This window comes from Pezoporus flaviventris, unplaced genomic scaffold (genome assembly GCF_033815535.1).
Source record: "Pezoporus flaviventris isolate CSIRO_AGI_PZ_B2104156 unplaced genomic scaffold, CSIRO_AGI_Pfla_v1 ptg000142l, whole genome shotgun sequence".
NCBI classification, from domain to species: domain Eukaryota; kingdom Metazoa; phylum Chordata; class Aves; order Psittaciformes; family Psittacidae; genus Pezoporus; species Pezoporus flaviventris.
In genome coordinates, this window is record NW_026892690.1 from 52222 (window position 1) to 74836 (window position 22615).

A 22615-nucleotide genomic window follows, 5' to 3' on the forward strand; every position below is an offset into this window, starting at 1 on the left:
GGGTGCCGTTCCCCATGGGTGCCGGTATCAATGGGTGCCGCTCCCCCATGGGTGCCGGTATCAATGGGTGCCGCTCCCCCATGGGTGCCGTTCCCCATGGGTGCCGGTATCAATGGGTGCCGTTCCCCCATGGGTGCCGGTATCAATGGGTGCCGTTCCCCATGGGTGCCGGTATCAATGGGTGCTGCTCCCCCATGGGTGCCGTTCCCCGTTAGGTGCCGGTATCAATGGGTGCCGCTCCCCCATGGGTGCCGTTATCAATGGGTGCCGCCCCCCCATGGGTGCCGGTATCAATGGGTGCCGCTCCCCCATGGGTGCCGTTCCCCGTTAGGTGCCGGTATCAATGGGTGCCGCTCCCCCATGGGTGCCGTTCCCCCCCCGACCTCCGTCTCCCCCCGCAGGTCGCTGCCCGCCGATGTCCCACGAGAAGAGCTTCCTGGTGGGGGGGGAGGGGATGCCGGGCGCGCCGCCCCCCCCCTCCTTCCCGCAGCCCCCGTTCCCCGCGGGGCCGTTCCCGCCGCCGCCCTTCCCGCAGGCCCCGGGGCCCTTCCCCGCTCCGGCGGCTCCGTACCCGGTCCCGGGGCCCTTCCCGCCCGGGCCGTACCCGCCGCCGGGGCCGTACCCGCAGGGTCCCTACGCGCAGCCGCCCTACGCGCAGCCGCAGCCCATGGTGCCCGGGGACCAGGACTGTGAGTACCGGGGGGGCACCGGGGGGGCGGGTCCTGAGCCCAGCCCCGGGGGGGGGGGGGGGTCAGCCCGGTGCAGGGAGCGAGGGAGCCCCAACCTGGGGGCACAGAGCTCAGGAACCCCCTGGCACTGGGACCCCCCATGGGTGCAAACCCCAGCCCCTGGGTGCCCCCCCAGCCCCTGGGCCCCCATGGGTCCAAACCCCAGCCCCTGGGTGCCCCCCCCAGCACCTGGGACCCCCTCATGGGTCCAAACCCCAGCCCCTGGGTGCCCTCCCAGCCCCTGGGCCCCCCACGGGTCCAAACCCCAGCCCCTGGGTGCCCCCCCAGCCCCTGGGTGCCCTCCCAGCCCCTGGGACCCCCCATGGGTCCAAACCCCAGGCCCTGGGTGCCCTCCCAGCCCCTGGGACCCCCCACGGGTCCGGACCCCAGCCCCAGGGTCCCCCCAACTCCTGGATCGCTCCCAAGCCCATCTCTGCTCTCCCCTCGGTGCCTGCAGCCACATCCTGGCCCCCCCCGGGGCCATGGAGACCCGGAGTCCTGCTCCTCAGAGTGGGTGAGTGGGCAGGGAAGGGCAGGCAGGGCAGGGGCAGGCAGGCAGGGCAGGGGCAGGCAGGGCAGGGGCAGGCAGGGCAGGGGCAGGGCAGGGGCGGGCAGGCCCCCCGCCCCCCTGGCACCCCTGCCCCCCTCCTCCCCGCAGCCCCCCTGCACAGCACCTACCACGAGGACGGGCCCCCCTCGTACTATGACAACCAGGACTTCCCCTCGGCGCACTGGGACGACAAGAGCGTGCGCCAGGCCTTCATCCGCAAGGTAAGAGCTGCCCCGTCCCTGGGGGCCGCCGGGGGGGCCGGTGCCACGCTGTCACCCTGTGTCCCCCCCCCCAAGGTGTTCCTGGTGCTCACGGTGCAGCTGAGCGTCACCTTCGCCTTCGTGGCCGCCTTCACCTTCTTCAAAGGGGTGAAGGGCTTCGTGCAGCGCAACGTGTGGACCTACTACGTGTCCTACGCCGTGTTCTTCATCTCGCTCATCGTGCTGAGCTGCTGCGGGGACTTCCGCCGCAAGCACCCCTGGAACCTGGTGGCCCTGGTGGGTGCTGCGCTTGGGGTGCAGGGGACGTGGGTGCGCCCGTGGCCGTGATGTGGGGTCCCCGTGCCCGCCTGCGCAGTCCCTCCTGACCCTCAGCCTGTCCTACCCGCTGGGGCAGGTCTGGGGTACGGGTGGGGCACAGGGGTGGTTTTGGGGTGCCCTGTCCATGACAGTGTTCCTCTGTGCACCCCCAGTCCCTCCTGACCCTCAGCCTGTCCTACATGGTGGGGTGGGGGTTGGGGTGCAATGGGGCAGGTTTGGGGCACAGGGGATGGCTTTGGGGTGCCCTGTCCATGACAGTGTTCCTCTGTGCACCCCCAGTCCCTCCTGACCCTCAGCCTGTCCTACATGGTGGGGTGGGGGTTGGGGTGCAGTGGGGCAGGTTTGGGGCACAGGGGATGGCTTTGGGGTGCCCTGTCCATGACAGTGTCCCTCTGTCCCCCTCCAGTCCATCCTGACCCTCAGCCTGTCCTACATAGGGGGTGGCGGTTGGGGTGCAATGGGGCAGGTTTGGGGCACAGGGGATGGCTTTGGGGTGCCCTGTCCATGACAGTGTCCCTCTGTCCCCCTCCAGTCCATCCTGACCCTCAGCCTGTCCTACATGGTGGGCATGATCGCCAGCTTCTACAACACGGATGCTGTCATCATGGCCGTGGGCATCACCGTCGTCGTCTGCTTCACCGTCGTCATCTTCTCCCTGCAGGTTTGCTGGGGGTCACCCCCCAACCCCTGGGGGGGGATCTGCAGTGGGGGTAGGACCCCCCAGTGTTACCCCAGCTTCCTGCTGGGAGCTCTGAACTGGGTGTACAAACCCCCCCAGTCCCTGGTGGGGCTCTGAATGGGGTGTACGACCCCCCCCCAGCTTCCTACTGGGGCTGGGGGTTCCAAACTGGGTGCAGGACCCCCCAGTCTCCCCCCAGGCAGATCCCTGCTGGGGCTGGGGCCTCCAAACTGGACAAAGATCCCCCCCAGTTCCCTGCTGGGGGGGTTCCAACCTGGGTATAGGACTCTCCTTGTCCCTGCTGGGGGCTCTGAATGGGACATAGGACCCCCACTTGCTCCCTAATGGCTCAGGGTGCTCTGAACTGGGTGTAGGACCCCCCCTTGTCACTGCAGGGGGGTTCCAAGCTGGGTGTACAACCCCCCAGTCATCCCTCCCGGTGCCTGCTGGGGGGCTCCAAACTGGGCCTCGCCCCCCATCTCTCTGTGTGTCTCCCCCCCAGACCAAGTACGACTTCACCTCGTGCCGGGGTGTCCTCATCATCTGCCTGGTGGTGCTGATCCTCTTCTCCATCCTCCTCATCTTCATCCGGAACCGCATCATGGACATCATCTACGCCTCGCTGGGCGCCCTGCTCTTCACCTGCGTGAGTCTGCCCACCCCCTGTGCCCCCCTGCGCCCCACATCCCACGGGGCGGAGGGGGGGGACGGGACCTGAGCCCAACCCCAGCCCCGGCAGGGCTCAGCCTGCCCCTGGGTGGGTGCCCCTGCGTGCGGGGCCGCGCGGTGGCTCTGTGCCGGCGGGGCTGTGCCCCTCACGCCGTGCCCGCGCCGCAGTTCCTGGCTGTGGACACGCAGCTCATCCTGGGGAACAAGCAGCTGGCGCTCAGCCCCGAGGAGTACGTGTTCGCCGCGCTCAACCTCTACACAGACATCATCAACATCTTCCTCTACATCCTCGCCATCATCGGCAGGGCCAAGGAGTAACGTGACTCCCCCCCCCATGACCCCTCCTGGTCACACCCCCCCCCATCACCGGTGTCACTCAGTGTCCCCAGTGAGCCCCTGTGTCCCTCAAAGCGTTTCTTTCCCCCCACAGCGGCAGGGGGGAACACAGGGGGGTCCCCCCCCGACACCCACCCCCCCCACCCCCCCGCTGTGAATCAGCCTCCCCCCCCCCCCCCCCCCTTATTGCGTTCAACGTGGACTGGAAGCACTTTGCCCCCCCCCCCCCCAGCAGTGGAGCTCGGCCCCCTCCGTCCTGCCCCCATTGTCTTCCCCCTGCCCGTCCCTGCCTGTCCCTGCCCATCCCCTGCCTGCCCCTGCCTGTCCCTGCCCTCACCTCCCCTCACCGCGCAGGCAGGGGCAGTGCTGGCAGCCCCCAGGCTGACGGCAGGGCTGAGGCACCCTGAGAGCGTCCCTGCAGGGGCTCAGCTCTGTCCCTGCCCGCCCGGGGGGGGCCCAGCCCGTGCCCCCCGTTCGGCTCCTGCTGTCAATAATAAACCCCCGTTAGTTCATCTCTGCCACCTCTGGTTCTGCTTCTCCCGGCCCGGCCGAACCGGGGCTGCGGCTGCCGGCAGGGACCCCTGCCCCCGGCACCCCCCAGCGCCAGGGCAGCCCCCTCTGCTCTCTCCCACCTGCACCGGCACCGCATGGGCTCAGTTATGGTCACACCGACACCGAGACCGATACCGGGTTCGGCCACGGCCGGGGCTTTATTCAAGAGCAGGCCCCGCACCGGGCACCATCGCAGGCCCCGGCCTGGCCACACCAGGTCTGTGCAGGCCCTGGCACCGCCAGAGGCACACGTGGGTCCTGCCGCGCCCATAGCTCGAAGCTCCTGGCGATGACCTGCACCATGTTGGTGGCACCGGCGGCACACGGCTGCTGACAGCAGCTCCGTGGCACCAGCACCTCCTGCTCCTGCTGCATCCAGCCCATGTCCTGCGGGGGGGTCTTCAGGGCCAGGGCACAGCCGCAGCCGCAGCCCGGCCCCGGCTCTACTTGTCCATCGTGGCACTGCAGCGACACGGCGAGACCCTGCGGGGGGAGAGGTGCAGTGGTGGTGGAGCCATGATGGTGCTCCGTGCCATATGGCAATGCTCCATTATGGCACTGTGCCACATCGCAATGCTCCGTGCCACATGGCAAAGCTCCATGCCACACGGCAATGCTCCATTATGGCACTGTGCCACATTGCAATGCTCCGTGCCATATGGCAATGCTCCATTATGGCACTGTGCCACGTCGCAATGCTCCGTGCCACATGGCAAAGCTCCATGCCACACGGCAATGCTCCATTATGGCACTGTGCCACGTCGCAATGCTCCGTGCCACATGGCAAAGCTCCATGCCACACGGCAATGCTCCATTATGGCACTGTGCCACATCGCAATGCTCCGTGCCATATGGCAATGCTCCATTATGGCACTGTGCCACGTCGCAATGCTCCGTGCCACATGGCAAAGCTCCATGCCACATGGCAATGCTCCGTGCCATATGGCAATGCTCTGTGCCCCATGGCAACGCTCCATGCCACACGGCAATGCTCCATTATGGCACTGTGCCACATCGCAATGCTCTGTGCCACATGGCAAAGCTCCGTGCCACATGGCAATGCTCTGTGCCCCATGGCAAGGCTCCATGCCACACGGCAATGCTCCATTATGGCACTGTGCCACATTGCAATGCTCCGTGCCACATGGCAAAGCTCCATGCCACATGGCAATGCTCCGTGCCATATGGCAATGCTCTGTGCCCCATGGCAAGGCTCCATGCCACACGGCAATGCTCCATTATGGCACTGTGCCACATGGCAATGCTCCGTGCCACATGGCAATGCTCTGTGCCCCATGGCAAGGCTCCATGCCACACGGCAATGCTCCATTATGGCACTGTGCCACATGGCAATGCTCCGTGCCACATGGCAATGCTCTGTGCCCCATGGCAAGGCTCCATGCCAGCCCAGCACACCAAGCCTTACCTCCTGGCCGCAGGGCTGCCGGCTGAGCTCTGGTTCCCACTGGGGCTCCTTGCCTGCTCTGGCCGCAGCCCGGGTGCCACGCCAGCCCTGCTGCAGCTCGTGGCTGACGATGGTGCCAGCGCCAGGCGCCGGGTGCGCGTCCCGGGTGCCGCTGCGGTGCTTGTGGCGCTGCCGGGCGCTGGAGGTTTCGCTGCGGGTTGGTGCCGTGGGGCCGGGCTTTGGCCCACGCTGGTGCCCGATGCCCGGCACCGGCTCCACGCGGGCGCAGCAGCCATGGGCCACGTGCCAGGCAGGGTCACAGCAGGGGTGGCCGCGGTGCTGGGCCTGGCACCAGCGCTGCCCGGGGCAGCCGGGAGCCTCCAGCGCCACCCGTGCCGGGTCCCGAAAGCTCTCCATGGCGCGCTGGAAGCCCTGGTTGTGCCGGCGCAGCCGCTCCAGTGACGGGGAGGCGGTGATGCTGGCGCAGCAGCGCTCCTCGGGGCTGCCGCCATCCTGCTCCGGCCGCGGCGCCGGCAGCCGCCGGCTCAGCAGCTCCTCCAGCAGCTCGGCGGCCAGGCCCGTGGCGAGGAAGGAGCGGCGGTCGATGGCGGTGCTGGCGCTGGCGCTGAGCCGGCACAGCGGCAGCGTGGTGCTGAGGGCCTCCTCCTCCGCACCGGGGCACGGCGGTGCCGGGGGGCTCCCAGCGCTGGGGCTCGGGTCGGCGCTGCCGAGGCTCTCCGTGGAGCGTGCGGGCGCGCTGGGCCACGCGTGGTGGAGCGGGGCCGGGGAAGCGGGGCCGGCGCAGCCGTCGCGGGGGTCCCGGCAGCCGGAAGGGCTGAGCCAGGCTCCCCACAGGGGTGCCGGCGGTGGCAGCGGCGCGGTGACCCAGCACGTGCCGCAGCACGGCCCCAGCTGAGGTCCTGCGGGCCCAGAGCGAGGGGGATGGAGGCAGGGGCGCAGCACGGGGCCCCCCGGCAGCAGCGACCCCTCCTCGTGCCGGTGGAGCGGGTGCTTCCCGGGGCAGAGCGCCATGGCAGTGCCGGGCGCCCGCGGCCGCGCTGGGTGTTGGGGGCGATGTCCCTTTGTGACGTCCCCATGGAACCAGGGCCCCGGCTCCCCCCGGGTTCCACGGGGCTGCCGCTGGCACCACCGGGCAGCCCATGGAGCCGGTGCCGCGCGCGGGGCTCACGGTCCTGGCCTGCTATGACCGCCTGCGCCGCGAGATCCAGGCGCTGCTGGCGGAGAACGAGGAGCTGGCGCGAGCTGTGGGGCGGCTGCAGGACCAGCGGCAGCTCCGGCAATGCCAGCGGGGTGTGCCCGGCTCCGCACCGCCGCTCGGGACCCACAGCGGCTACTTCCCCTTCCCTGGCACGGGTGGGTGGCCGTGGTGGCACAGGAAACACCTCGGCAGTGGAGGTGGCAGAGGGGTTGTGGTGGTGATGGCAGAGAGGTTGCGGCGGTGGTGGCAGAGAGGTTGCGGTGGTGGTGGTGGCAGAGAGGTTGCGGTGGTGGTGGCAGAGGGTTGCGGTGGTGGTGATGGCAGAGGGTTGTGGTGGTGGTGGTGGCAGAGAGGTTGTGGTGATGATGGCAGAGAGGTTGCGGTGGTGGTGGCAGAGGGTTGTGGTGGTGATGGCAGAGGGTTGCGGTGGTGGTGGTGGCAGAAGGGTTATGGTGGTGGTGGCAGAGGGGTTGTGGTGGTGATGGCAGAGGGTTGTGGTGGTGGTGGCAGAGGGGTTATGGTGGTGATGGCAGAGGGTTGTGGTGGTGGTGGCAGAGGGTTGCGGTGGTGGTGGTGGCAGAGGGGTTATGTTGGTGGTGGCAGAGGGCTTGCGGTGGCGGTGGCAGAGGGGTTATGGTGGTGATGGCAGAGGGTTGCAGTGGTGGTGGCAGAGGGGTTATAGTGGTGGTGGCAGAGGGTTGTGGTGGTGGTGGTGGCAGAGGGGTTATGGTGGTGGTGGCAAAGGGTTGCAGTGGTGGTGGTGGCAGAAGGTTGCGGTGATGGTGGCAGAGGGTTGCGGTGATGGTGGCAGAGGGTTGCGGTGGTGGTGGCAGAGGGTTGTGGTGGTGGTGGCAGAGGGTTGTGGTGGTGGTGGCAGAGGGTTGTGGTGGCGGTGGCAGAGGGGTTATGGTGGTGATGGCAGAGGGTTGTGGTGGTGGTGGCAGAGGGTTGCGGTGGTGGTGGCAGAGGGTTGCGCTGGTGGTGGCAGAGGGTTGTGGTGGCGGTGGCACATGCACTGACCACAGCACTGCAGCGAGCGGCGCGCCAGAGCTGGCACCGCTGCAGCAGAGCTCCCCGTGGGACATCACGCAGCAGTCGCAGGATGGACCCTGGGCTCCGCTGCCGCTGGGCTCGACAGTCACCGACAGCAGCGCCGGCATCAGCGGCAGCGCCGGCATCAGCAGCGGCATGAACAGCAACTTGAGCAGCGGCATGATATTCGCTGATGGCAGGATGAGATGTATACGGAGGGGGCTTTCCATCCCACCCAATCTCCACCCTAACCCTATCCCATCCCATCCCCATCCATCCCAGTCAATCTCCATCCCCATCCATCCTCATCCCCATCCCCATCCTAATCCCATCCCCAACCATTCCCATCCCATCCCATCCTAACCCCAGCCCCAGCCCTGGGCTGATGGTTCCACTGCAGCCCCCCCCCAGTCTTCTCCTCCCCGGCAGCGCTCCCGGTGACCGTGCCCGGCCCCCCCGGCGCTGACAGCCTGCGGCTCTCGTGCCCCCTGAACCGCTTCAGCCCCGCCGGCTCCCGGACCCCTCCCGTGACGCTGGAGCTGAGCAGCAGCAGCAGCATGAGGCTGTCGGACCTGCGGCCGGCGGCGGCCGGGCCCCCCCCGCACCCCTTCCCACCGGCCCCGGCCCCGGCCCCGGCCCCGGCCCCGGCCCCGGCGGCGCCCCCGGCAGCACCGCAAGCACCGGGGTTGGAGCTGCCGGGGCCGGCGGCGGGGCAGGACTCGCCGCCGGTCTCGGGTTCACCAGGTGAGCGGGGGGGGCCTCAGCGGGGAGCTCGGGGCCGCGGTGGCGCTGCCGATGTGCGGGGCTGACTCCGTCCGCCGGGGGCCCCGCAGGGAGCCGGCACCGGCCCTGGGAGCCGCTGGTGGGTGAGATCGCGTTCCAGCTCGACCGCCGCATCCTCGCCAGCGTCTTCCCCGACCACGCGCGGCTCTACGGCTTCACCGTCGCCACCATCCCCGAGAGGATCATGACGGTACCGAGCCCTGCGGCCCCCCCCCGCCCCCGCCAGCCCGGCGGGGACCCGCGGCGCTCACCCGGCGCTCTCCCCCCCCCCAACCCCCGCAGACGGCGCTGAACGCGGTCCCGGGCAGCTTCGACGAGCGGGGCTGCGTGGCGGCCGTGCGGCGCTACCTGGGCGTGATGCGGCGGCTGCAGGCGCTGGGCTACAGCCCCTCGGTGCACCCCGCCTTCAGCGAGGCGCTGGTGAACGCCTTCGGCGTCCTGGCGGGGCCCAGCAGCCCCGACCCCCGGCACAGCCCGGCCTTCCTGCGCCGCGTCCTGGCCGAGACGGTGCCGCGGGCGGCGCTGCGGGACGCGATGGTGCTGCTGGAGTGCCTGGAGGCGCTGGCCAGGGAGGACGGGCACCCGCTCTTCTTCTGGTGAGCGCCGGCACCGGCACCGGGCAATAAACCTGAGCCAGAGCAACAACGGCGTGTGCGGCGGCGCTGGGGGCACGCGGGGTTACAGGCAGCGGTGCTGGGTGCAGGCAGGGAGCTGGGTGCAGGCAGGGTTACAGACACCAGTGCTGGGTGCAGGCAGGGTGACAGGCAGCGGTGCTGGGTGCAGGCAGGGTTACAGACACCAGTGCTGGGTGCAGGCAGGGTTACAGACACCAGTGCTGGGTGCAGGCAGGGTTACAGACACCGGTGCTGGGTGCAGGCAGGGTTACAGGCAGCGGTGCTGGGTGCAGGCAGGGTTACAGACACCGGTGCTGGGTGCAGGCAGGGTGACAGGCAGCGGTGCTGGGTGCAGGCAGGGTTACAGACACCAGTGCTGGGTGCAGGCAGGGTTACAGACACCAGTGCTGGGTGCAGGCAGGGTTACAGACACCGGTGCTGGGTGCAGGCAGGGTTACAGGCAGCGGTGCTGGGTGCAGGCAGGGTTACAGACACCGGTGCTGGGTGCAGGCAGGGTTACAGGCAGCGGTGCTGGGTGCAGGCAGGGTGCTGGGTGCCGGCAGGGTTACAGACACCGGTGCTGGGTGCAGGCAGGGTTACAGACACCGGTGCTGGGTGCAGGCAGGGTTACAGGCAGCGGTGCTGGGTGCAGGCAGGGTTACAGGCAGCGGTGCTGGGTGCAGGCAGGGTTACAGACACCGGTGCTGGGTGCAGGCAGGGTTACAGGCAGCGGTGCTGGGTGCAGGCAGGGTTACAGACACCGGTGCTGGGTGCAGGCAGGGTTACAGGCAGCGGTGCTGGGTGCAGGCAGGGTTACAGGCAGCGGTGCTGGGTGCCGGCAGGGTTACAGACACCAGTGCTGGGTGCAGGCAGGGTTACAGGCAGCGGTGCTGGGTGCAGGCAGCGGTGCTGGGTGCAGGCAGGGTGCTGGGTGCAGGCCGGGTTACAGACACCGGTGCTGGGTGCAGGCAGGGTTACAGACACCGGTGCTGGGTGCAGGCAGGGTTACAGACACCGGTGCTGGGTGCAGGCAGGGTTACAGGCAGCGGTGCTGGGTGCAGGCAGGGTTACAGACACCGGTGCTGGGTGCAGGCAGGGTTACAGGCAGCGGTGCTGGGTGCAGGCAGGGTTACAGACACCGGTGCTGGGTGCAGGCAGGGTTACAGGCAGCGGTGCTGGGTGCAGGCAGGGTTACAGGCAGCGGTGCTGGGTGCAGGCAGGGTTACAGACACCGGTGCTGGGTGCAGGCAGGGTTACAGGCAGCGGTGCTGGGTGCCGGCAGGGTTACAGACACCGGTGCTGGGTGCAGGCAGGGTTACAGGCAGCGGTGCTGGGTGCAGGCAGGGTGCTGGGTGCCGGCAGGGTTACAGACACCGGTGCTGGGTGCAGGCAGGGTGCTGGGTGCAGGCCGGGTTACAGACACCGGTGCTGGGTGCCGGCAGGGTTACAGGCAGCGGTGCTGGGTGCAGGCCGGGTTACAGACACCGGTGCTGGGTGCAGGCAGGGTTACAGACACCGGTGCTGGGTGCAGGCAGGGTTACAGGCAGCGGTGCTGGGTGCAGGCAGCGGTGCTGGGTGCAGGCAGGGTGCTGGGTGCAGTCAGGGTTACAGACACCAGTGCTGGGTGCAGGCAGGGTTACAGACACCGGTGCTGGGTGCAGGCAGGGTTACAGGCAGCGGTGCTGGGTGCAGGCAGGGTTACAGGCAGCGGTGCTGGGTGCAGGCAGGGAGCTGGGTGCAGGCAGGGTTACAGACACCAGTGCTGGGTGCAGGCAGGGTTACAGGCAGCGGTGCTGGGTGCAGGCAGGGTTACAGGCAGCGGTGCTGGGTGCAGGCAGGGTTACAGGCAGCGGTGCTGGGTGCAGGCAGGGAGCTGGGTGCAGGCAGGGTTACAGACACCAGTGCTGGGTGCAGGCAGGGTTACAGGCAGCGGTGCTGGGTGCAGGCAGGGTTACAGGCAGCGGTGCTGGGTGCCGGCAGGGTTACAGACACCGGTGCTGGGTGCAGGCAGGGTGCTGGGTGCAGGCAGGGTTACAGACACCGGTGCTGGGTGCCGGCAGGGTTACAGACACCAGTGCTGGGTGCAGGCAGGGTTACAGGCAGCGGTGCTGGGTGCAGGCAGCGGTGCTGGGTGCAGGCAGGGTGCTGGGTGCAGGCCGGCTTACAGACACCGGTGCTGGGTGCAGGCAGGGTTACAGACACCGGTGCTGGGTGCAGGCAGGGTTACAGACACCGGTGCTGGGTGCAGGCAGGGTTACAGGCAGCGGTGCTGGGTGCAGGCAGGGTTACAGACACCGGTGCTGGGTGCAGGCAGGGTTACAGGCAGCGGTGCTGGGTGCAGGCAGGGTGCTGGGTGCAGGCAGGGTTACAGACACCGGTGCAGGGAGGGGGGGGTCACCCCGCGGTCAAGGCCGTGGCTCTTTTCCCTGTTCCCTTTGGCAGCCGCCGCCGCTCGGATGCGGAAGCGGGAGCCTGGAACCGGCCCCGGGAGCACGGGAGGGAGGGGGCAGCCCCGCGGAGGGGGGCACGGGCACCCCTGGTCCTGAGGTGAGCCCGGGAGGGGCCGGGCCGGTGCTGGGCGCAGGTTTCTGGGGGGCTCAGCCCCGCCTCAGCCCCGGCTCCGCGCTGCCCGTGGCAGGAAGGGGAAAAGCAGCGCGGAGTCAGCCGGCGCCGACGGGAAACGAGCGGACACGCGGGGCCGGGCCGAGCGCAGCCGGAGCTCACCGAGAAGCAGCCAGGTAGGGGACAGCACCCGCACCCTGCACACAGCACCCTGCACCCAGCACTCAGCACCCTGCACCCAACACCCTGCACACAGCACCCAGCACTCAGCACCCTGCACTCAGCACTCAGCACCCAGCACTCAGCACCCTGCACCCAACACCCTGCACCCAGCACCCTGCGCCCAGCACCCAGCACCTGTCACCCTGCACCCGTCACCCTGCGCCCGTCACCACCCCCCCGGGCACCGGCACAGCCAGGACGCGGCAGACAAGGGGTTACAGCGCCGGTTGAACCAGCCGGGCAAGGTGCAGCACCAGCAGCTCCGGCTCCCTGCCTTACCACTGCCAGACCTCGTCCGTACCGCTGCCCGCCCCTGCCCGCCCCATACCCGCCCCTGCCCTCACCGTGCCCACCCCTGCCCGCACCGTGCCCACCCCTGCCCGCACTGTGCCGGCCCCTGCCCGCAGGTGGAAGAGGAGGTGCGGCGCTGGCCACGCACCGCGGCAGGAATGTCGCCAGCCCGGGCACCGGGCCCGGCCGCAGCCAGCGGATGTTTGTGACCTGCGGAGCCGCCGGTGACCGTCGGCAGCGGGGCCGGAGCCTCCCGTGTTGGTGGCTTTGGCCATGGCGCCCGGGGCCCTGGAGTCTGAAGGTGAGCGGCGGGCACCGGGAACACGGGACGTGGCGTGACCGAGGCCGGCGGCAGAGGGACTGGTGTGGGCAGGGGCTGGTGAGGGCAGGGGCTGGTGTGGGCAGGGGCTGGTGCGGGCAGGGGCTGGTGAGGGCAGGGGACTGGTGCGGGCAGGGGACTGGTGAGGGCAGGGGCTGGTGAGGGCAGGGGACTGGTGCGGGCAGGGGACTGGTGCGGGCAGGGGACTGGTGAGGGCAGGGGCTGGTGAGGGCAGGGGACTGGTGCGGGCAGCTCAGGGCTGGTGAGGGCAGGGGCTGATGCGGGCAGCTCAGGGCAGCCGGGATCTCAGGGAAGGAACCAGCCCTGGGGGTCGGTGCCACTCATTCCATTGCCAGCACCGAAGGCAGTGGCGGGCAGGAGCTGCTGGGCAGCACAGGACAGGCAGCAAGGTACAGGCAGCGCGGTGCAGGCAAACAGGCAGGTGCTGGGCAAACACAGCACCGGGGGCCCTGGTGCTGCCCGCCCTGCCAACACTGCCGGTTCTCCTGCCTGTACCACGGGAAATGCCACTTCCTGCTACTGCCCCCACCATAAGGCAATAGGGCAATGCTGCTTCCAGCTGCTGCCCGCACTGTGCGGCAATGGGGCAATGCTGCTTCCGGCTGCTGCCCACACTGTGGGGCAATGGGGCAATGCTGCTTCCGGCTGCTGCCCAGACTGTGGGGCAATGGGGCAATGCTGCTTCCGGCGGCTGCCCACACTGTGGGGCAATGGGGCAATGCTGCTTCCGGCTGCTGCCCGCACTGTGGGGCAATGGGGCAATGCTGCTTCCAGATGCTTCCTGCACTGTGCGGCAATGGGGCAATGCTGCTTCCAGCTGCTGCCCGCACTGTGGGGCAATGGGGCAATGCTGCTTCCAGATGCTTCCTGCACTGTGCGGCAATGGGGCAATGCTGCTTCCTGCTGCTTCCTGCACTGTGGGGCAATGGGGCAGTGCTGCTTCCTGCACTGTGGTGCAATGGGTCAATGACTCTTCCTGCTGTTTCCTGCACCGTGGGGCAATGGGTCAATGCCTCTTCCCGGTGCTTGCCTGCACCGTGGGGCAATGGGTCAATGGTGGTTCTGCTGCCTGCACCGTGGGTCAATGCTGGTTCTGCTGCCTGCACAATGCCCACATCAGTCCTGTGAGAACAACGACTGCTGCCTGCTTCTCCCTGTTCCCTGCTCCCTGTTCCTGCTCCCGCTCCGTGTTCGGCCCCACCGGCTCTGCCGGCTCCGCTGTGGCTGCCTGTCCATGGCTCACGGTGACCCCGGCACCGCGGGGGCCGCTCCCCGCACACTCACACTCCCGTGACAGTGATTGACCTTCCCGTGGGATGTGGGAGCCACTGGGAAGTGCCGGGCCCTGGGCTGAGTCATTCGGAGCTGCGCCAGCGCCGTGGGGCAGGAACCATGGGGCAGGAAGTGTGCCAGAACCGTGCTGGGGCCGTGCCAGAGCTGTGCCAGGGCCGTGCTGGGGTCAGTGAGGTGGGAACCAGCCCCATGGCTGTGCCCTGGCCCCATGGCAGCAGCGGGGATGGAGCCAAGGTTGGTGCCAGGCCAGGGACACCACCAGCCAACACAGCCCTGAGCGGCTGCGTGTACCGGGACCTGGGATGGGTTGGAGCAGCCCCAGCGCTCCCAGTGACCCCAGCATCCCCAGTGCCCAGCAGCATCCCACGCTGGCAGTGGGCGCAGGAGGGCAGGACTCAGACAGGACTCAGGCTGGAGCAGGACTCGGGACTTGGGCAGGGCCCCGGACGTGGGCAGGACTCTGGCAGGGTCAGGTTAGACTTGGGCAGGACAGACAGGACTCAAGCTTAGGCAAGACCCAGGCTCAGTCAGTACTCAGGTTGGGTCAGGTCAGACTCAGGCAGGACTCAGACAGGACTCAGACAGGACTCAAGCTTAGGCAAGACCCAGGCTCAGTCAGTACTCAGGTAGGGTCAGGTCAGACGTGGGCAGGACAGACAGGACTCAAGCTTAGGTAAAACCCAGGCTCAGTCAGTACTCAGGTAGGGTCAGGTCAGACTCAGACAGGACTCAGGCTGGAGCAGGGCTACGGCTCAGGCAGGACTCAGGCAGGGCTCAAGCTCAGGCAGGGCTCGGGCTTGGGCTTGGGCTCAGGCTCAGGCAGGACCCGGGCTCAGGCAGGGCTCTCTCAGACTCGCTCAGGTCTCACTCAGGTCTCACTCAGACCCGGTCAGGCTCAGTCAGGTTCGCTCAGGTCTCACTCAGGTCTCACTCAGACCCGGTCAGGCTCAGTCAGGCTCAGTCAGGCTCGCTCAGACCCAGTCAGGTTCGCTCAGGTCTCACTCAGGTCTCACTCAGACCCGGTCAGGTTCGCTCAGGGCTCACTCAGGTCTCACTCAGACCCGGTCAGGTTCGCTCAGGGCTCGCTCAGACCCGGTCAGGCTCAGTCAGGCTCGCTCAGGGCTCGCTCAGACCCGGTCAGGCTCAGTCAGGCTCGCTCAGGGCTCGCTCAGACCCGGTCAGGCTCAGTCAGGCTCGCTCAGGTCTCAGGTCTCACTCAGACCCGGTCAGACCCGGTCAGGCTCAGTCAGGTTCGCTCAGGGCTCGCTCAGGGCTCACTCAGACCCGGTCAGGCTCAGTCAGGCTCAGTCAGGCTCAGTCAGGGCTCACTCAGGCTCGCTCAGGTCTCGCTCAGACCCGGTCAGGGCTCGCTCAGGGCTCGCTCAGACCCGGTCAGGGCTCGCTCAGGGCTCGCTCAGACCCGGTCAGGCTCAGTCAGGCTCAGTCAGGCTCGCTCAGGGCTCACTCAGACCCGGTCAGGCTCGCTCAGGGCTCCCTGGCGCAGCCGGCGGTGCCGGGGCAGACGCGGTGTTTTCGCCCGTGGCGCCGGGTCCTGCCCCCCGCAGGTACCGGGAACCCGTCGGGCCAGTCCCGGCGCCGCCGCGGCTCAGCCCCTTCCCGGCTCCCGCGGCCGGACGGAGGCTCCCGGGCGCGGGCGAGCGGCGCTGCCGGGAGTGCCGCCGGTGCCGGGGTCTCCGTGGGTGCCGGTGCTCGGGCTCCGGTTGCTCCGCGGCCCCCGGCCCGCTCCGGTGCTTCCGTCGGACCCGGAGCCGCGCGGGGCGCTCACGGGGGACGCGGAGGCTCCCGCGGGGGCGGCTCCGGCTGCGGCCGCTCGGTCCCAACGCGGCTCCGTGTCCCGCAGGTGTCAGCGGCTGCGGCGGGGACCCCGCGCTGAGCGCGCCCCAGGGGATGCGGCTGCCGCAGGCCCCGTTCCGCAGCCCCGCGCTGGCGGCTCTGGACGCCGTGGCTCGGGCGCTGCTGGCTCCCGGCTCCTGGGCCCTCAACCGGCTCCTGGACCTGCGGCCCACGACGGCGGAGCGGCGGCGGCGGCGGCCGTGCGCTTGGTGCCGCGGTTGCGCCGCTCGGGCGGTGGCGGGGCCGGTGCTCGCGGTGCTGCTGCTGCTCTCGCTGCCCCTCACGGCGCTGGGGCTGCTGCTGTGGCTGCCGCTGCAGGCGGCGCGGAGCCCCTTCCTTTACCAGCACACGGCGGCGGCGCCGGCCGAGCCGTGGGACCTGCGGCAGCCCCGGACCTTCACCTTCGTCAGCGCCAACCTCTGCCTCCTGCCCAGCGGCTTGGCCAAGTTCAGCAACCTGGGGCAGACCCCGCAGCGGGCAGCGGACATCGCCCGGCGCCTCGTCCCGGCCCCACCGGACCCCGGCAGCGACCGCGCGGGCCTGGTGGAGCCGCGGCACCGCGGAGCCAACGGCTACGGAGGGACCCTGAGCACCGAGCGCGGCGTGGCCCTGGAGATGCCCGAGGTGGAGGCGCCGCTGACGGAGCCGGAGCCGCCGATGGCGGAGCCGGAGCCGCCGGTGAGGGAACCGGAGCCGCCGGTGACGGAGCCGGAGCCGCCGCTGACGGAGCCGGAGCCGCCGCTGACGGAGCCGGAGCCGCCGCTGTCCGAGCGCTTCCCGCCGGCCGCCGACGTCCTTTGCCTGCAGGAGGTGTTCGACGGCGCGGCCGCCGCGTGTCTCCGCCGCCGGCTCGGCCGCGTGTTCCCGCACGTTATCTCGGAGGTGGGCACGGGGGGGCTGCGCCGCGGGCGCCTGCGGCTGCTCGGCAGCGGCTTGTTCCTCGCCAGCCGCTTCCCGGTGCTGGCCGCCGCCTTCCGCAGCTTCCCCAACGGCGCCCGGGAGGACGCGATGGCCGACAAGGGGCTGCTCATGGTCCAGGTGAGCGCGGGTCCCGCCGGGCCCCGCCGCGGTGCCGGGGCCCCGCTGAGGCCGCTGTCGTCCCGCAGGTGCAGCTGGGCTCGGCGCGGCACCGCCGCATCGTGGGCTACGTGGGCTGCACGCACCTGCAGGCGCCGGCCGGTGAGCGGCGGGCGGCGGGGACGGAGCGGGCCGGGGGGCGGCAGCGCAGCGGTTCCACGGCCCCCGTGTGCCGCAGGGGACGGCGCCGTCCGGGACGCGCAGCTGACGCTGGCGCTGCGCTGGCTGCAGCGGTTCCAGCAGGAGCAGGAGCGCAGCGGGGACCTGGTGGCCTTCGACGTCCTCTGCGGGGACCTCAACTTCGACAACTGCTCCCGCGGTGGGGACACGGGGGGGAACGGACGGGGGGGACCTGGGGACATGGGGACGTGGGGGTGGGGGACGTGGGGATGGGGGACGTGGGGATGGGGGACGTGGGGATGGGGGATAGGGGACGGGGGGATAGGGGATAGGGGATAGGGGGATAGGGGACAGGGGGATAGGGGACGTGGGGATAGGGGAGGTGGGGATAGGGGACGGGGGGATAGGGGACGTGGGGATAGGGGGACAGGGGAGGTGGGGATGGGGGAGATGGGGATAGGGGACGTGGGGATGGGGGACGTGGGGATAGGGGAATAGGGGACAGGGGGATAGGGGATAGGGGATAGGGGAGGTGGGGATAGGGGACGGGGGGATAGGGGACGTGGGGATAGGGGGACAGGGGAGGTGGGGATAGGGTACAGGGGGATAGGGGACGTGGGGATAGGGGATAGGGGGACAGGGGAGGTGGGGATAGGGGAGATGGGGGTAGGGGACGTGGGGATAGGGGATACGGGAGATGGGGAGGTGGGGATAGGGGAGGTGGGGATAGGGGATAGGGGATAGGGGAGGTGGGGATAGGGGACATGGGGATAGGGGGTAGGGGACATGGAGAGAGGGGACATGGGGATAGGGGACATAGAGACATGGGGATAGGGGATATGGGGACTGAGGGACATGGGGATAGGCGATATGGGGACATAGGGACATGGGGATAGGGGACATGGGGACTGAGGGACATGGGGATAGGGGACATAGAGACATGGGGATAGGGGATATGGGGACTGAGGGACATGGGGATAGGCGATATGGGGACATAGGGACATGGGGATAGGAGACATGGGGACTGAGGGACCTGAGGGCACAGGGAGCACGCGTTGTCCATGGGGTGACCCCCTCTGCGTCCCTGCCCGCAGGTGACCAGCTCAACCAGCGGCACCGGCTCTTCGAGCTCTACCAGGACCCGTGCCGCCAGGGACCGGGGCAGGATGAGCCCTGGGCCATAGGTGGGACTGGGCACCCCCTGCCACCCGCCAGGGACACAGCGTGGCCTGGCCCGGGCACCGTCCCTGTTCTCATCACCACTTGTCCCAACCCCTGTGTCCACCTCCCCCCATATCCTTATGTGCCCCATCTCCCCCCATATCCTTATCTGCCCCATCTTCCCCCATATCCTTATGTGCCCCATCTCCCCCCATGTCCTTATGTGCCCCATCTCCCCCATATCCTTATGTGCCCCATCTCCCCCATATCCTTATGTGCCCCATCTCCCCTGTTCCCAGGCACTCTCCTCAACTACCTGGAGATCTATGAGGAGCCCGTGTCCACCCCGGAGAAGATGAAGAGGTGATGGGGAGGGGACATGGGGAAAGGCCATCAAAGCCCTGGGGGGGGGGGGGGGCCATCCCTGTGCCATGAGGTCCCTGTGCCACCCCATCCCTGTGCCCCCATGTCCCCAAGTCCCCACGTCCCCATTCCATCATGTCCCCATGCCACTGTTTCCCTCTGCCATGGTGTCCTCACGTCCCCATTCCACTTCCCCCTTGTCCCTATCCCATGGCGCCCCTGTCCTGCTGCATTCCCCATCCCAAGTCCCCCATCCCCTGGTGTCTTCATGCCGGAGTGTCCCGGTGCCCTGGTGTCACCGTGGTGCCCTGGTGTCACTGCGGTGCTCTGGTGTCACCGTGGTGCCCTGGTGCCCTTCCCTCACTTTGTGCTGTCCCCATCCCGTGCTGACCGGGTGCCACAGTGCCCCCATCCCGCTCTGCCCCATCCCGCAGTGCCCCCATCCCGCTCTGCCCCCATCCCGCAGTGCCCCCATCCCTCTCTGCCCCCATCCCTCTCTGCCCCCATCCCGCAGTGCCCCCATCCCGTGCTGCCCCCATCCCGCGCTGCCCCCATCCCACTCTGCCCCCATCCCACTCTGCCCCCATCCCGCAGTGCCCCCATCCCACTCTGCCCCCATCCCGCAGTGCCCCCATCCCGTGCTGCCCCCATCCCACTCTGCCCCCATCCCACTCTGCCCCCATCCCACTCTGCCCCCATCCCTCTCTGCCCCCATCCCCCTCTGCCCCCATCCCGCAGTGCCCCCATCCCTCTCTGCCCCCCTCCCTCCCTGTCCCCCCCCCGTGCCCCCCTCACTGCCCTCCCGTGTCCCCCCAGGACCCTCTCCTCTCCCGGTGGCCGCTGCCGGTTCCTGGCGGGCCCCATCCTGGCCTCGGGGCTCCCGGACGCCTCCTTCCCCGCCCCGTGCCGGGGCCGCCGCTTGGATTACGCCGTGTTCCGGGCCGCGGCCGCCGCTGCGCACGGTGAGAGCTGCAATGGGGGGGGAACCCGAGACCCCTGAGCCCCCCTGACCCCCCTGAGCCCCCCTGACCCCCCTGACCCCCCCTGAGCCCCCTGACCCCCCCTGACCCCCCTGAGCCCCCTTAGCGCCCCCTGACCCCCCCTGACCCCCCCTGAGCCCCCCCTGACCCCCCCTTAGCGCCCCCTGACCCCCCTGAGCCCCCCCTGACCCCCCCTGAGCCCCCCCTGACCCCCCTGAGCCCCCCTGACCCCCCCTTAGGCCCCCCTGAACCCCCAACCCCCCTGAGCCCCCCCTGAGCCCCCCCTGACCCCCCTGAGCCCCCCCTGACCCCCCTGACCCCCCCTTAGGCCCCCCTGAACCCCCAACCCCCCTGAGCCCCCCCTGACCCCCCTGACCCCCCTGACCCCCCTGACCCCCCTGAGCCCCCCATCCCCTGTCCCCAGGACGTCGCCGCCGTCTCCTTCATCACCCGCTTGGCCACGTGCTCCGATCACCTGCCCGTGGCCCTCAGCCTGCACGTGGGCCCCGGCGCGCCCTGACAACAACACCGGCACCGGCACCGGCACCGCAGCACCGGGACACCGGCACTGGGACACAGCGACACCGGCACCGCAGCACCGGCACTGGGACACAGCAACACCGGCACTGGGACACAGCGACACTGGCACCGCAGCACCGGGACACCGGCACTGGGACACAGCAACACCGGCACTGGGACACAGCGACACCGGCACCGCAGCACCGGGACACCGGCACTGGGACACAGCAACACCGGCACCGCAGCACCGGGACACCGGCACTGGGACACAGCAACACCGGCACCGCAGCACCGGGACACCGGCACTGGGACACAGCAACACCGGCACCGCAGCACCGGGACACCGGCACTGGGACACAGCAACACCGGCACTCCAGTACCGGGACACTGGGACACCGGGACACCAGCACCGGGACACCAGCACCGGGACACCAGCACCAGGACACAGCAACACCGGGGCACTGGGACACAGCGACACCAGCACCGGGACACTGGGACACCGGGACACCGGGACACTGGGACAAGGGGTGACTGGGACATGGTGCTGGTGTCAATGTGCCGCTGATCCAGCACGGATCCAGCACGGATCCGACACTGATCTGGCACCATCGTGGCACTGATCTGGTGCTGATCCGGCAGTGATCTAACACTGATCCAGCACTGATCCGGCACCATCGTGGCACTGATCTGGTGCTGATCCAGCAGTGATCTAACACTGATCCGGCACTGATCCGGCACCATCGTGGCACTGATCTGGTGCTGATCCGGCAGTGATCTAACACTGATCCGGCACTGATCTGGCACCATCGTGGCACTGATCTGGTGCTGATCCAGCAGTGATCTAACACTGATCCAGCACTGATCCGGCACCATCGTGGCACTGATCTGGTGCTGATCCGGCAGTGATCTAACACTGATCCAACACTGATCTGGCACCATCGTGGCACTGATCTGGTGCTGATCCAGCAGTGATCTAACACTGATCCGGCACTGATCCGGCGCCATCGTGGCACTGATCTGGTGCTGATCCGGCAGTGATCCAACACTGATCCAGCACCATCGTGGCACTGATCTGGTGCTGATCCAGCAGTGATCTAACACTGATCCGGCACTGATCTGGCACCATCGTGGCACTGATCTGGTGCTGATCCGGCAGTGATCTAACACTGATCCAGCACTGATCCGGCACCATCGTGGCACTGATCTGGTGCTGATCCGGCAGTGATCTAACACTGATCCAGCGCCATTGTGGCACTGATCTGGTGCTGATCCAGCAGTGATCTAACACTGATCCGGCACCATCGTGGCACTGATCTGGTGCTGATCCGGCAGTGATCTAACACTGATCCAACACTGATCTGGCACCATCGTGGCACTGATCTGGTGCTGATCCAGCAGTGATCTAACACTGATCCGGCACTGATCCGGCACCATCGTGGCACTGATCTGGCGCTGATCCAGCACGAATCCAGCATGGATCCGACACTGATCCGGCACCATCGTGGCACTGATCTGGTGCTGATCCGGCAGTGATCTAACACTGATCCGGCACCATCGTGGCAGTGATCTGGTGCTGATCCAGCACAGATCCAGCATGGATCCGACACTGATCCGGCACCATCGTGGCACTGATCCGGCACGGATCCAGCAGTGATCCAGCGCTGGTTCAGTATCGATCCAGTGTTGATCTGGGACCGCTCCAGCTCTGACCCAGCATGGACCCGGCAGTGATGGGGCATTGGTCTGGTACCGACCCAGCACCGAGCCAGCACCAGTATGGCACCGATCCAGCACTGAGCTGGGACCAGTTCAGCATTGATCCAGCACTGAGCTGGGACCAGTTCAGCATTGATCCAGCACTGATCTGGGACCAGTTCAGCATTGATCCAGCACTGAGCTGGTAATGGTCTGACATTGATCCAGCACTGAGCTGGGACCAGTTCAGCATTGATCCAGCACTGAGCTGGGACCAGTTCAGCATTGATCCAGCACTGAGCTGGTAATGGTCTGACATTGATCCAGCACTGAGCTGGGACCAGTTCAGCATTGATCCAGCACTGAGCTGGGACCAGTTCAGCATTGATCCAGCACTGATCTGGGACCAGTTCAGCATTGATCCAGCACTGATCTGGGACCAGTTCAGCATTGATCCAGCACTGAGCTGGGGCCAGTTCAGCATTGATCCAGCACTGATCTGGGGCCAGTTCAGCATTGATCCAGCACTGAGCTGGGATCAGTTCAGCATTGATCCAGCACTGAGCTGGGACCAGTTCAGCATTGATCCAGCACTGAGCTGGGACCAGTTCAGCATTGATCCAGCACTGAGCTGGGACCAGTTCAGCATTGATCCAGCACTGAGCTGGGACCAGTTCAGCATTGATCCAGCACTGAGCTGGGACCAGTTCAGCATTGATCCAGCACTGAGCTGGGACCAGTTCAGCATTGATCCAGCACTGAGCTGGGACCAGTTCAGCATTGATCCAGCACTGAGCTGGTAATGGTCTGACATTGATCCTACATTGATCTGGTATTGATGGGGCATTGATGGGGCATTGATTTGACATTGATCTGGAACCAATCTGGCATTGATCCAGCATTGATCCGGCATTGATCTAGTATTGATGGGGCATTGATTTGACACTGATCTGGGACCAATCTGTCACTGATCCAGCATTGATCCCACATTGATCCGGCATTGATGGGGCATTGATTTGACATTGATCTGGG

The 22615-nt window shown here is 68.0% G+C and overlaps 3 protein-coding genes across 3 annotated transcripts; all 3 read left to right on the plus strand.

Annotated features, from left to right (window-relative positions):
* Positions 1-415: 415 nt before the first annotated feature.
* On the plus strand, positions 416-3541 carry GRINA (glutamate ionotropic receptor NMDA type subunit associated protein 1). Its single transcript, XM_061479152.1, has 6 exons — positions 416-689; positions 1387-1499; positions 1575-1775; positions 2350-2478; positions 2999-3142; positions 3334-3541. The coding sequence occupies exons 1-6, from the start codon at positions 416-418 to the stop codon at positions 3481-3483; spliced, it is 1011 nt and encodes a 336-aa protein (XP_061335136.1). The 3' UTR covers positions 3484-3541.
* A 2332-nt stretch (positions 3542-5873) lies between these two features.
* On the plus strand, positions 5874-9107 carry SPATC1 (spermatogenesis and centriole associated 1). The gene is given in 6 exon segments (XM_061479095.1): positions 5874-6338; positions 6391-6832; positions 7711-7917; positions 8139-8453; positions 8543-8682; positions 8775-9107. Coding segments are annotated over 6 exon segments (1887 nt in total). The 3' UTR covers positions 9093-9107.
* Positions 9108-12263: 3156 nt separating this feature from the next.
* On the plus strand, positions 12264-19889 carry LOC133282816 (sphingomyelin phosphodiesterase 5-like). Its single transcript, XM_061479097.1, has 8 exons — positions 12264-12482; positions 15676-16706; positions 16775-16847; positions 16924-17064; positions 17960-18049; positions 18326-18389; positions 19206-19344; positions 19794-19889. Exons 1-8 carry the CDS (start codon positions 12455-12457, stop codon positions 19887-19889), a joined length of 1662 nt encoding a protein of 553 aa, XP_061335081.1. The 5' UTR covers positions 12264-12454.
* The last annotated feature ends 2726 nt before the right edge of the window (positions 19890-22615 follow it).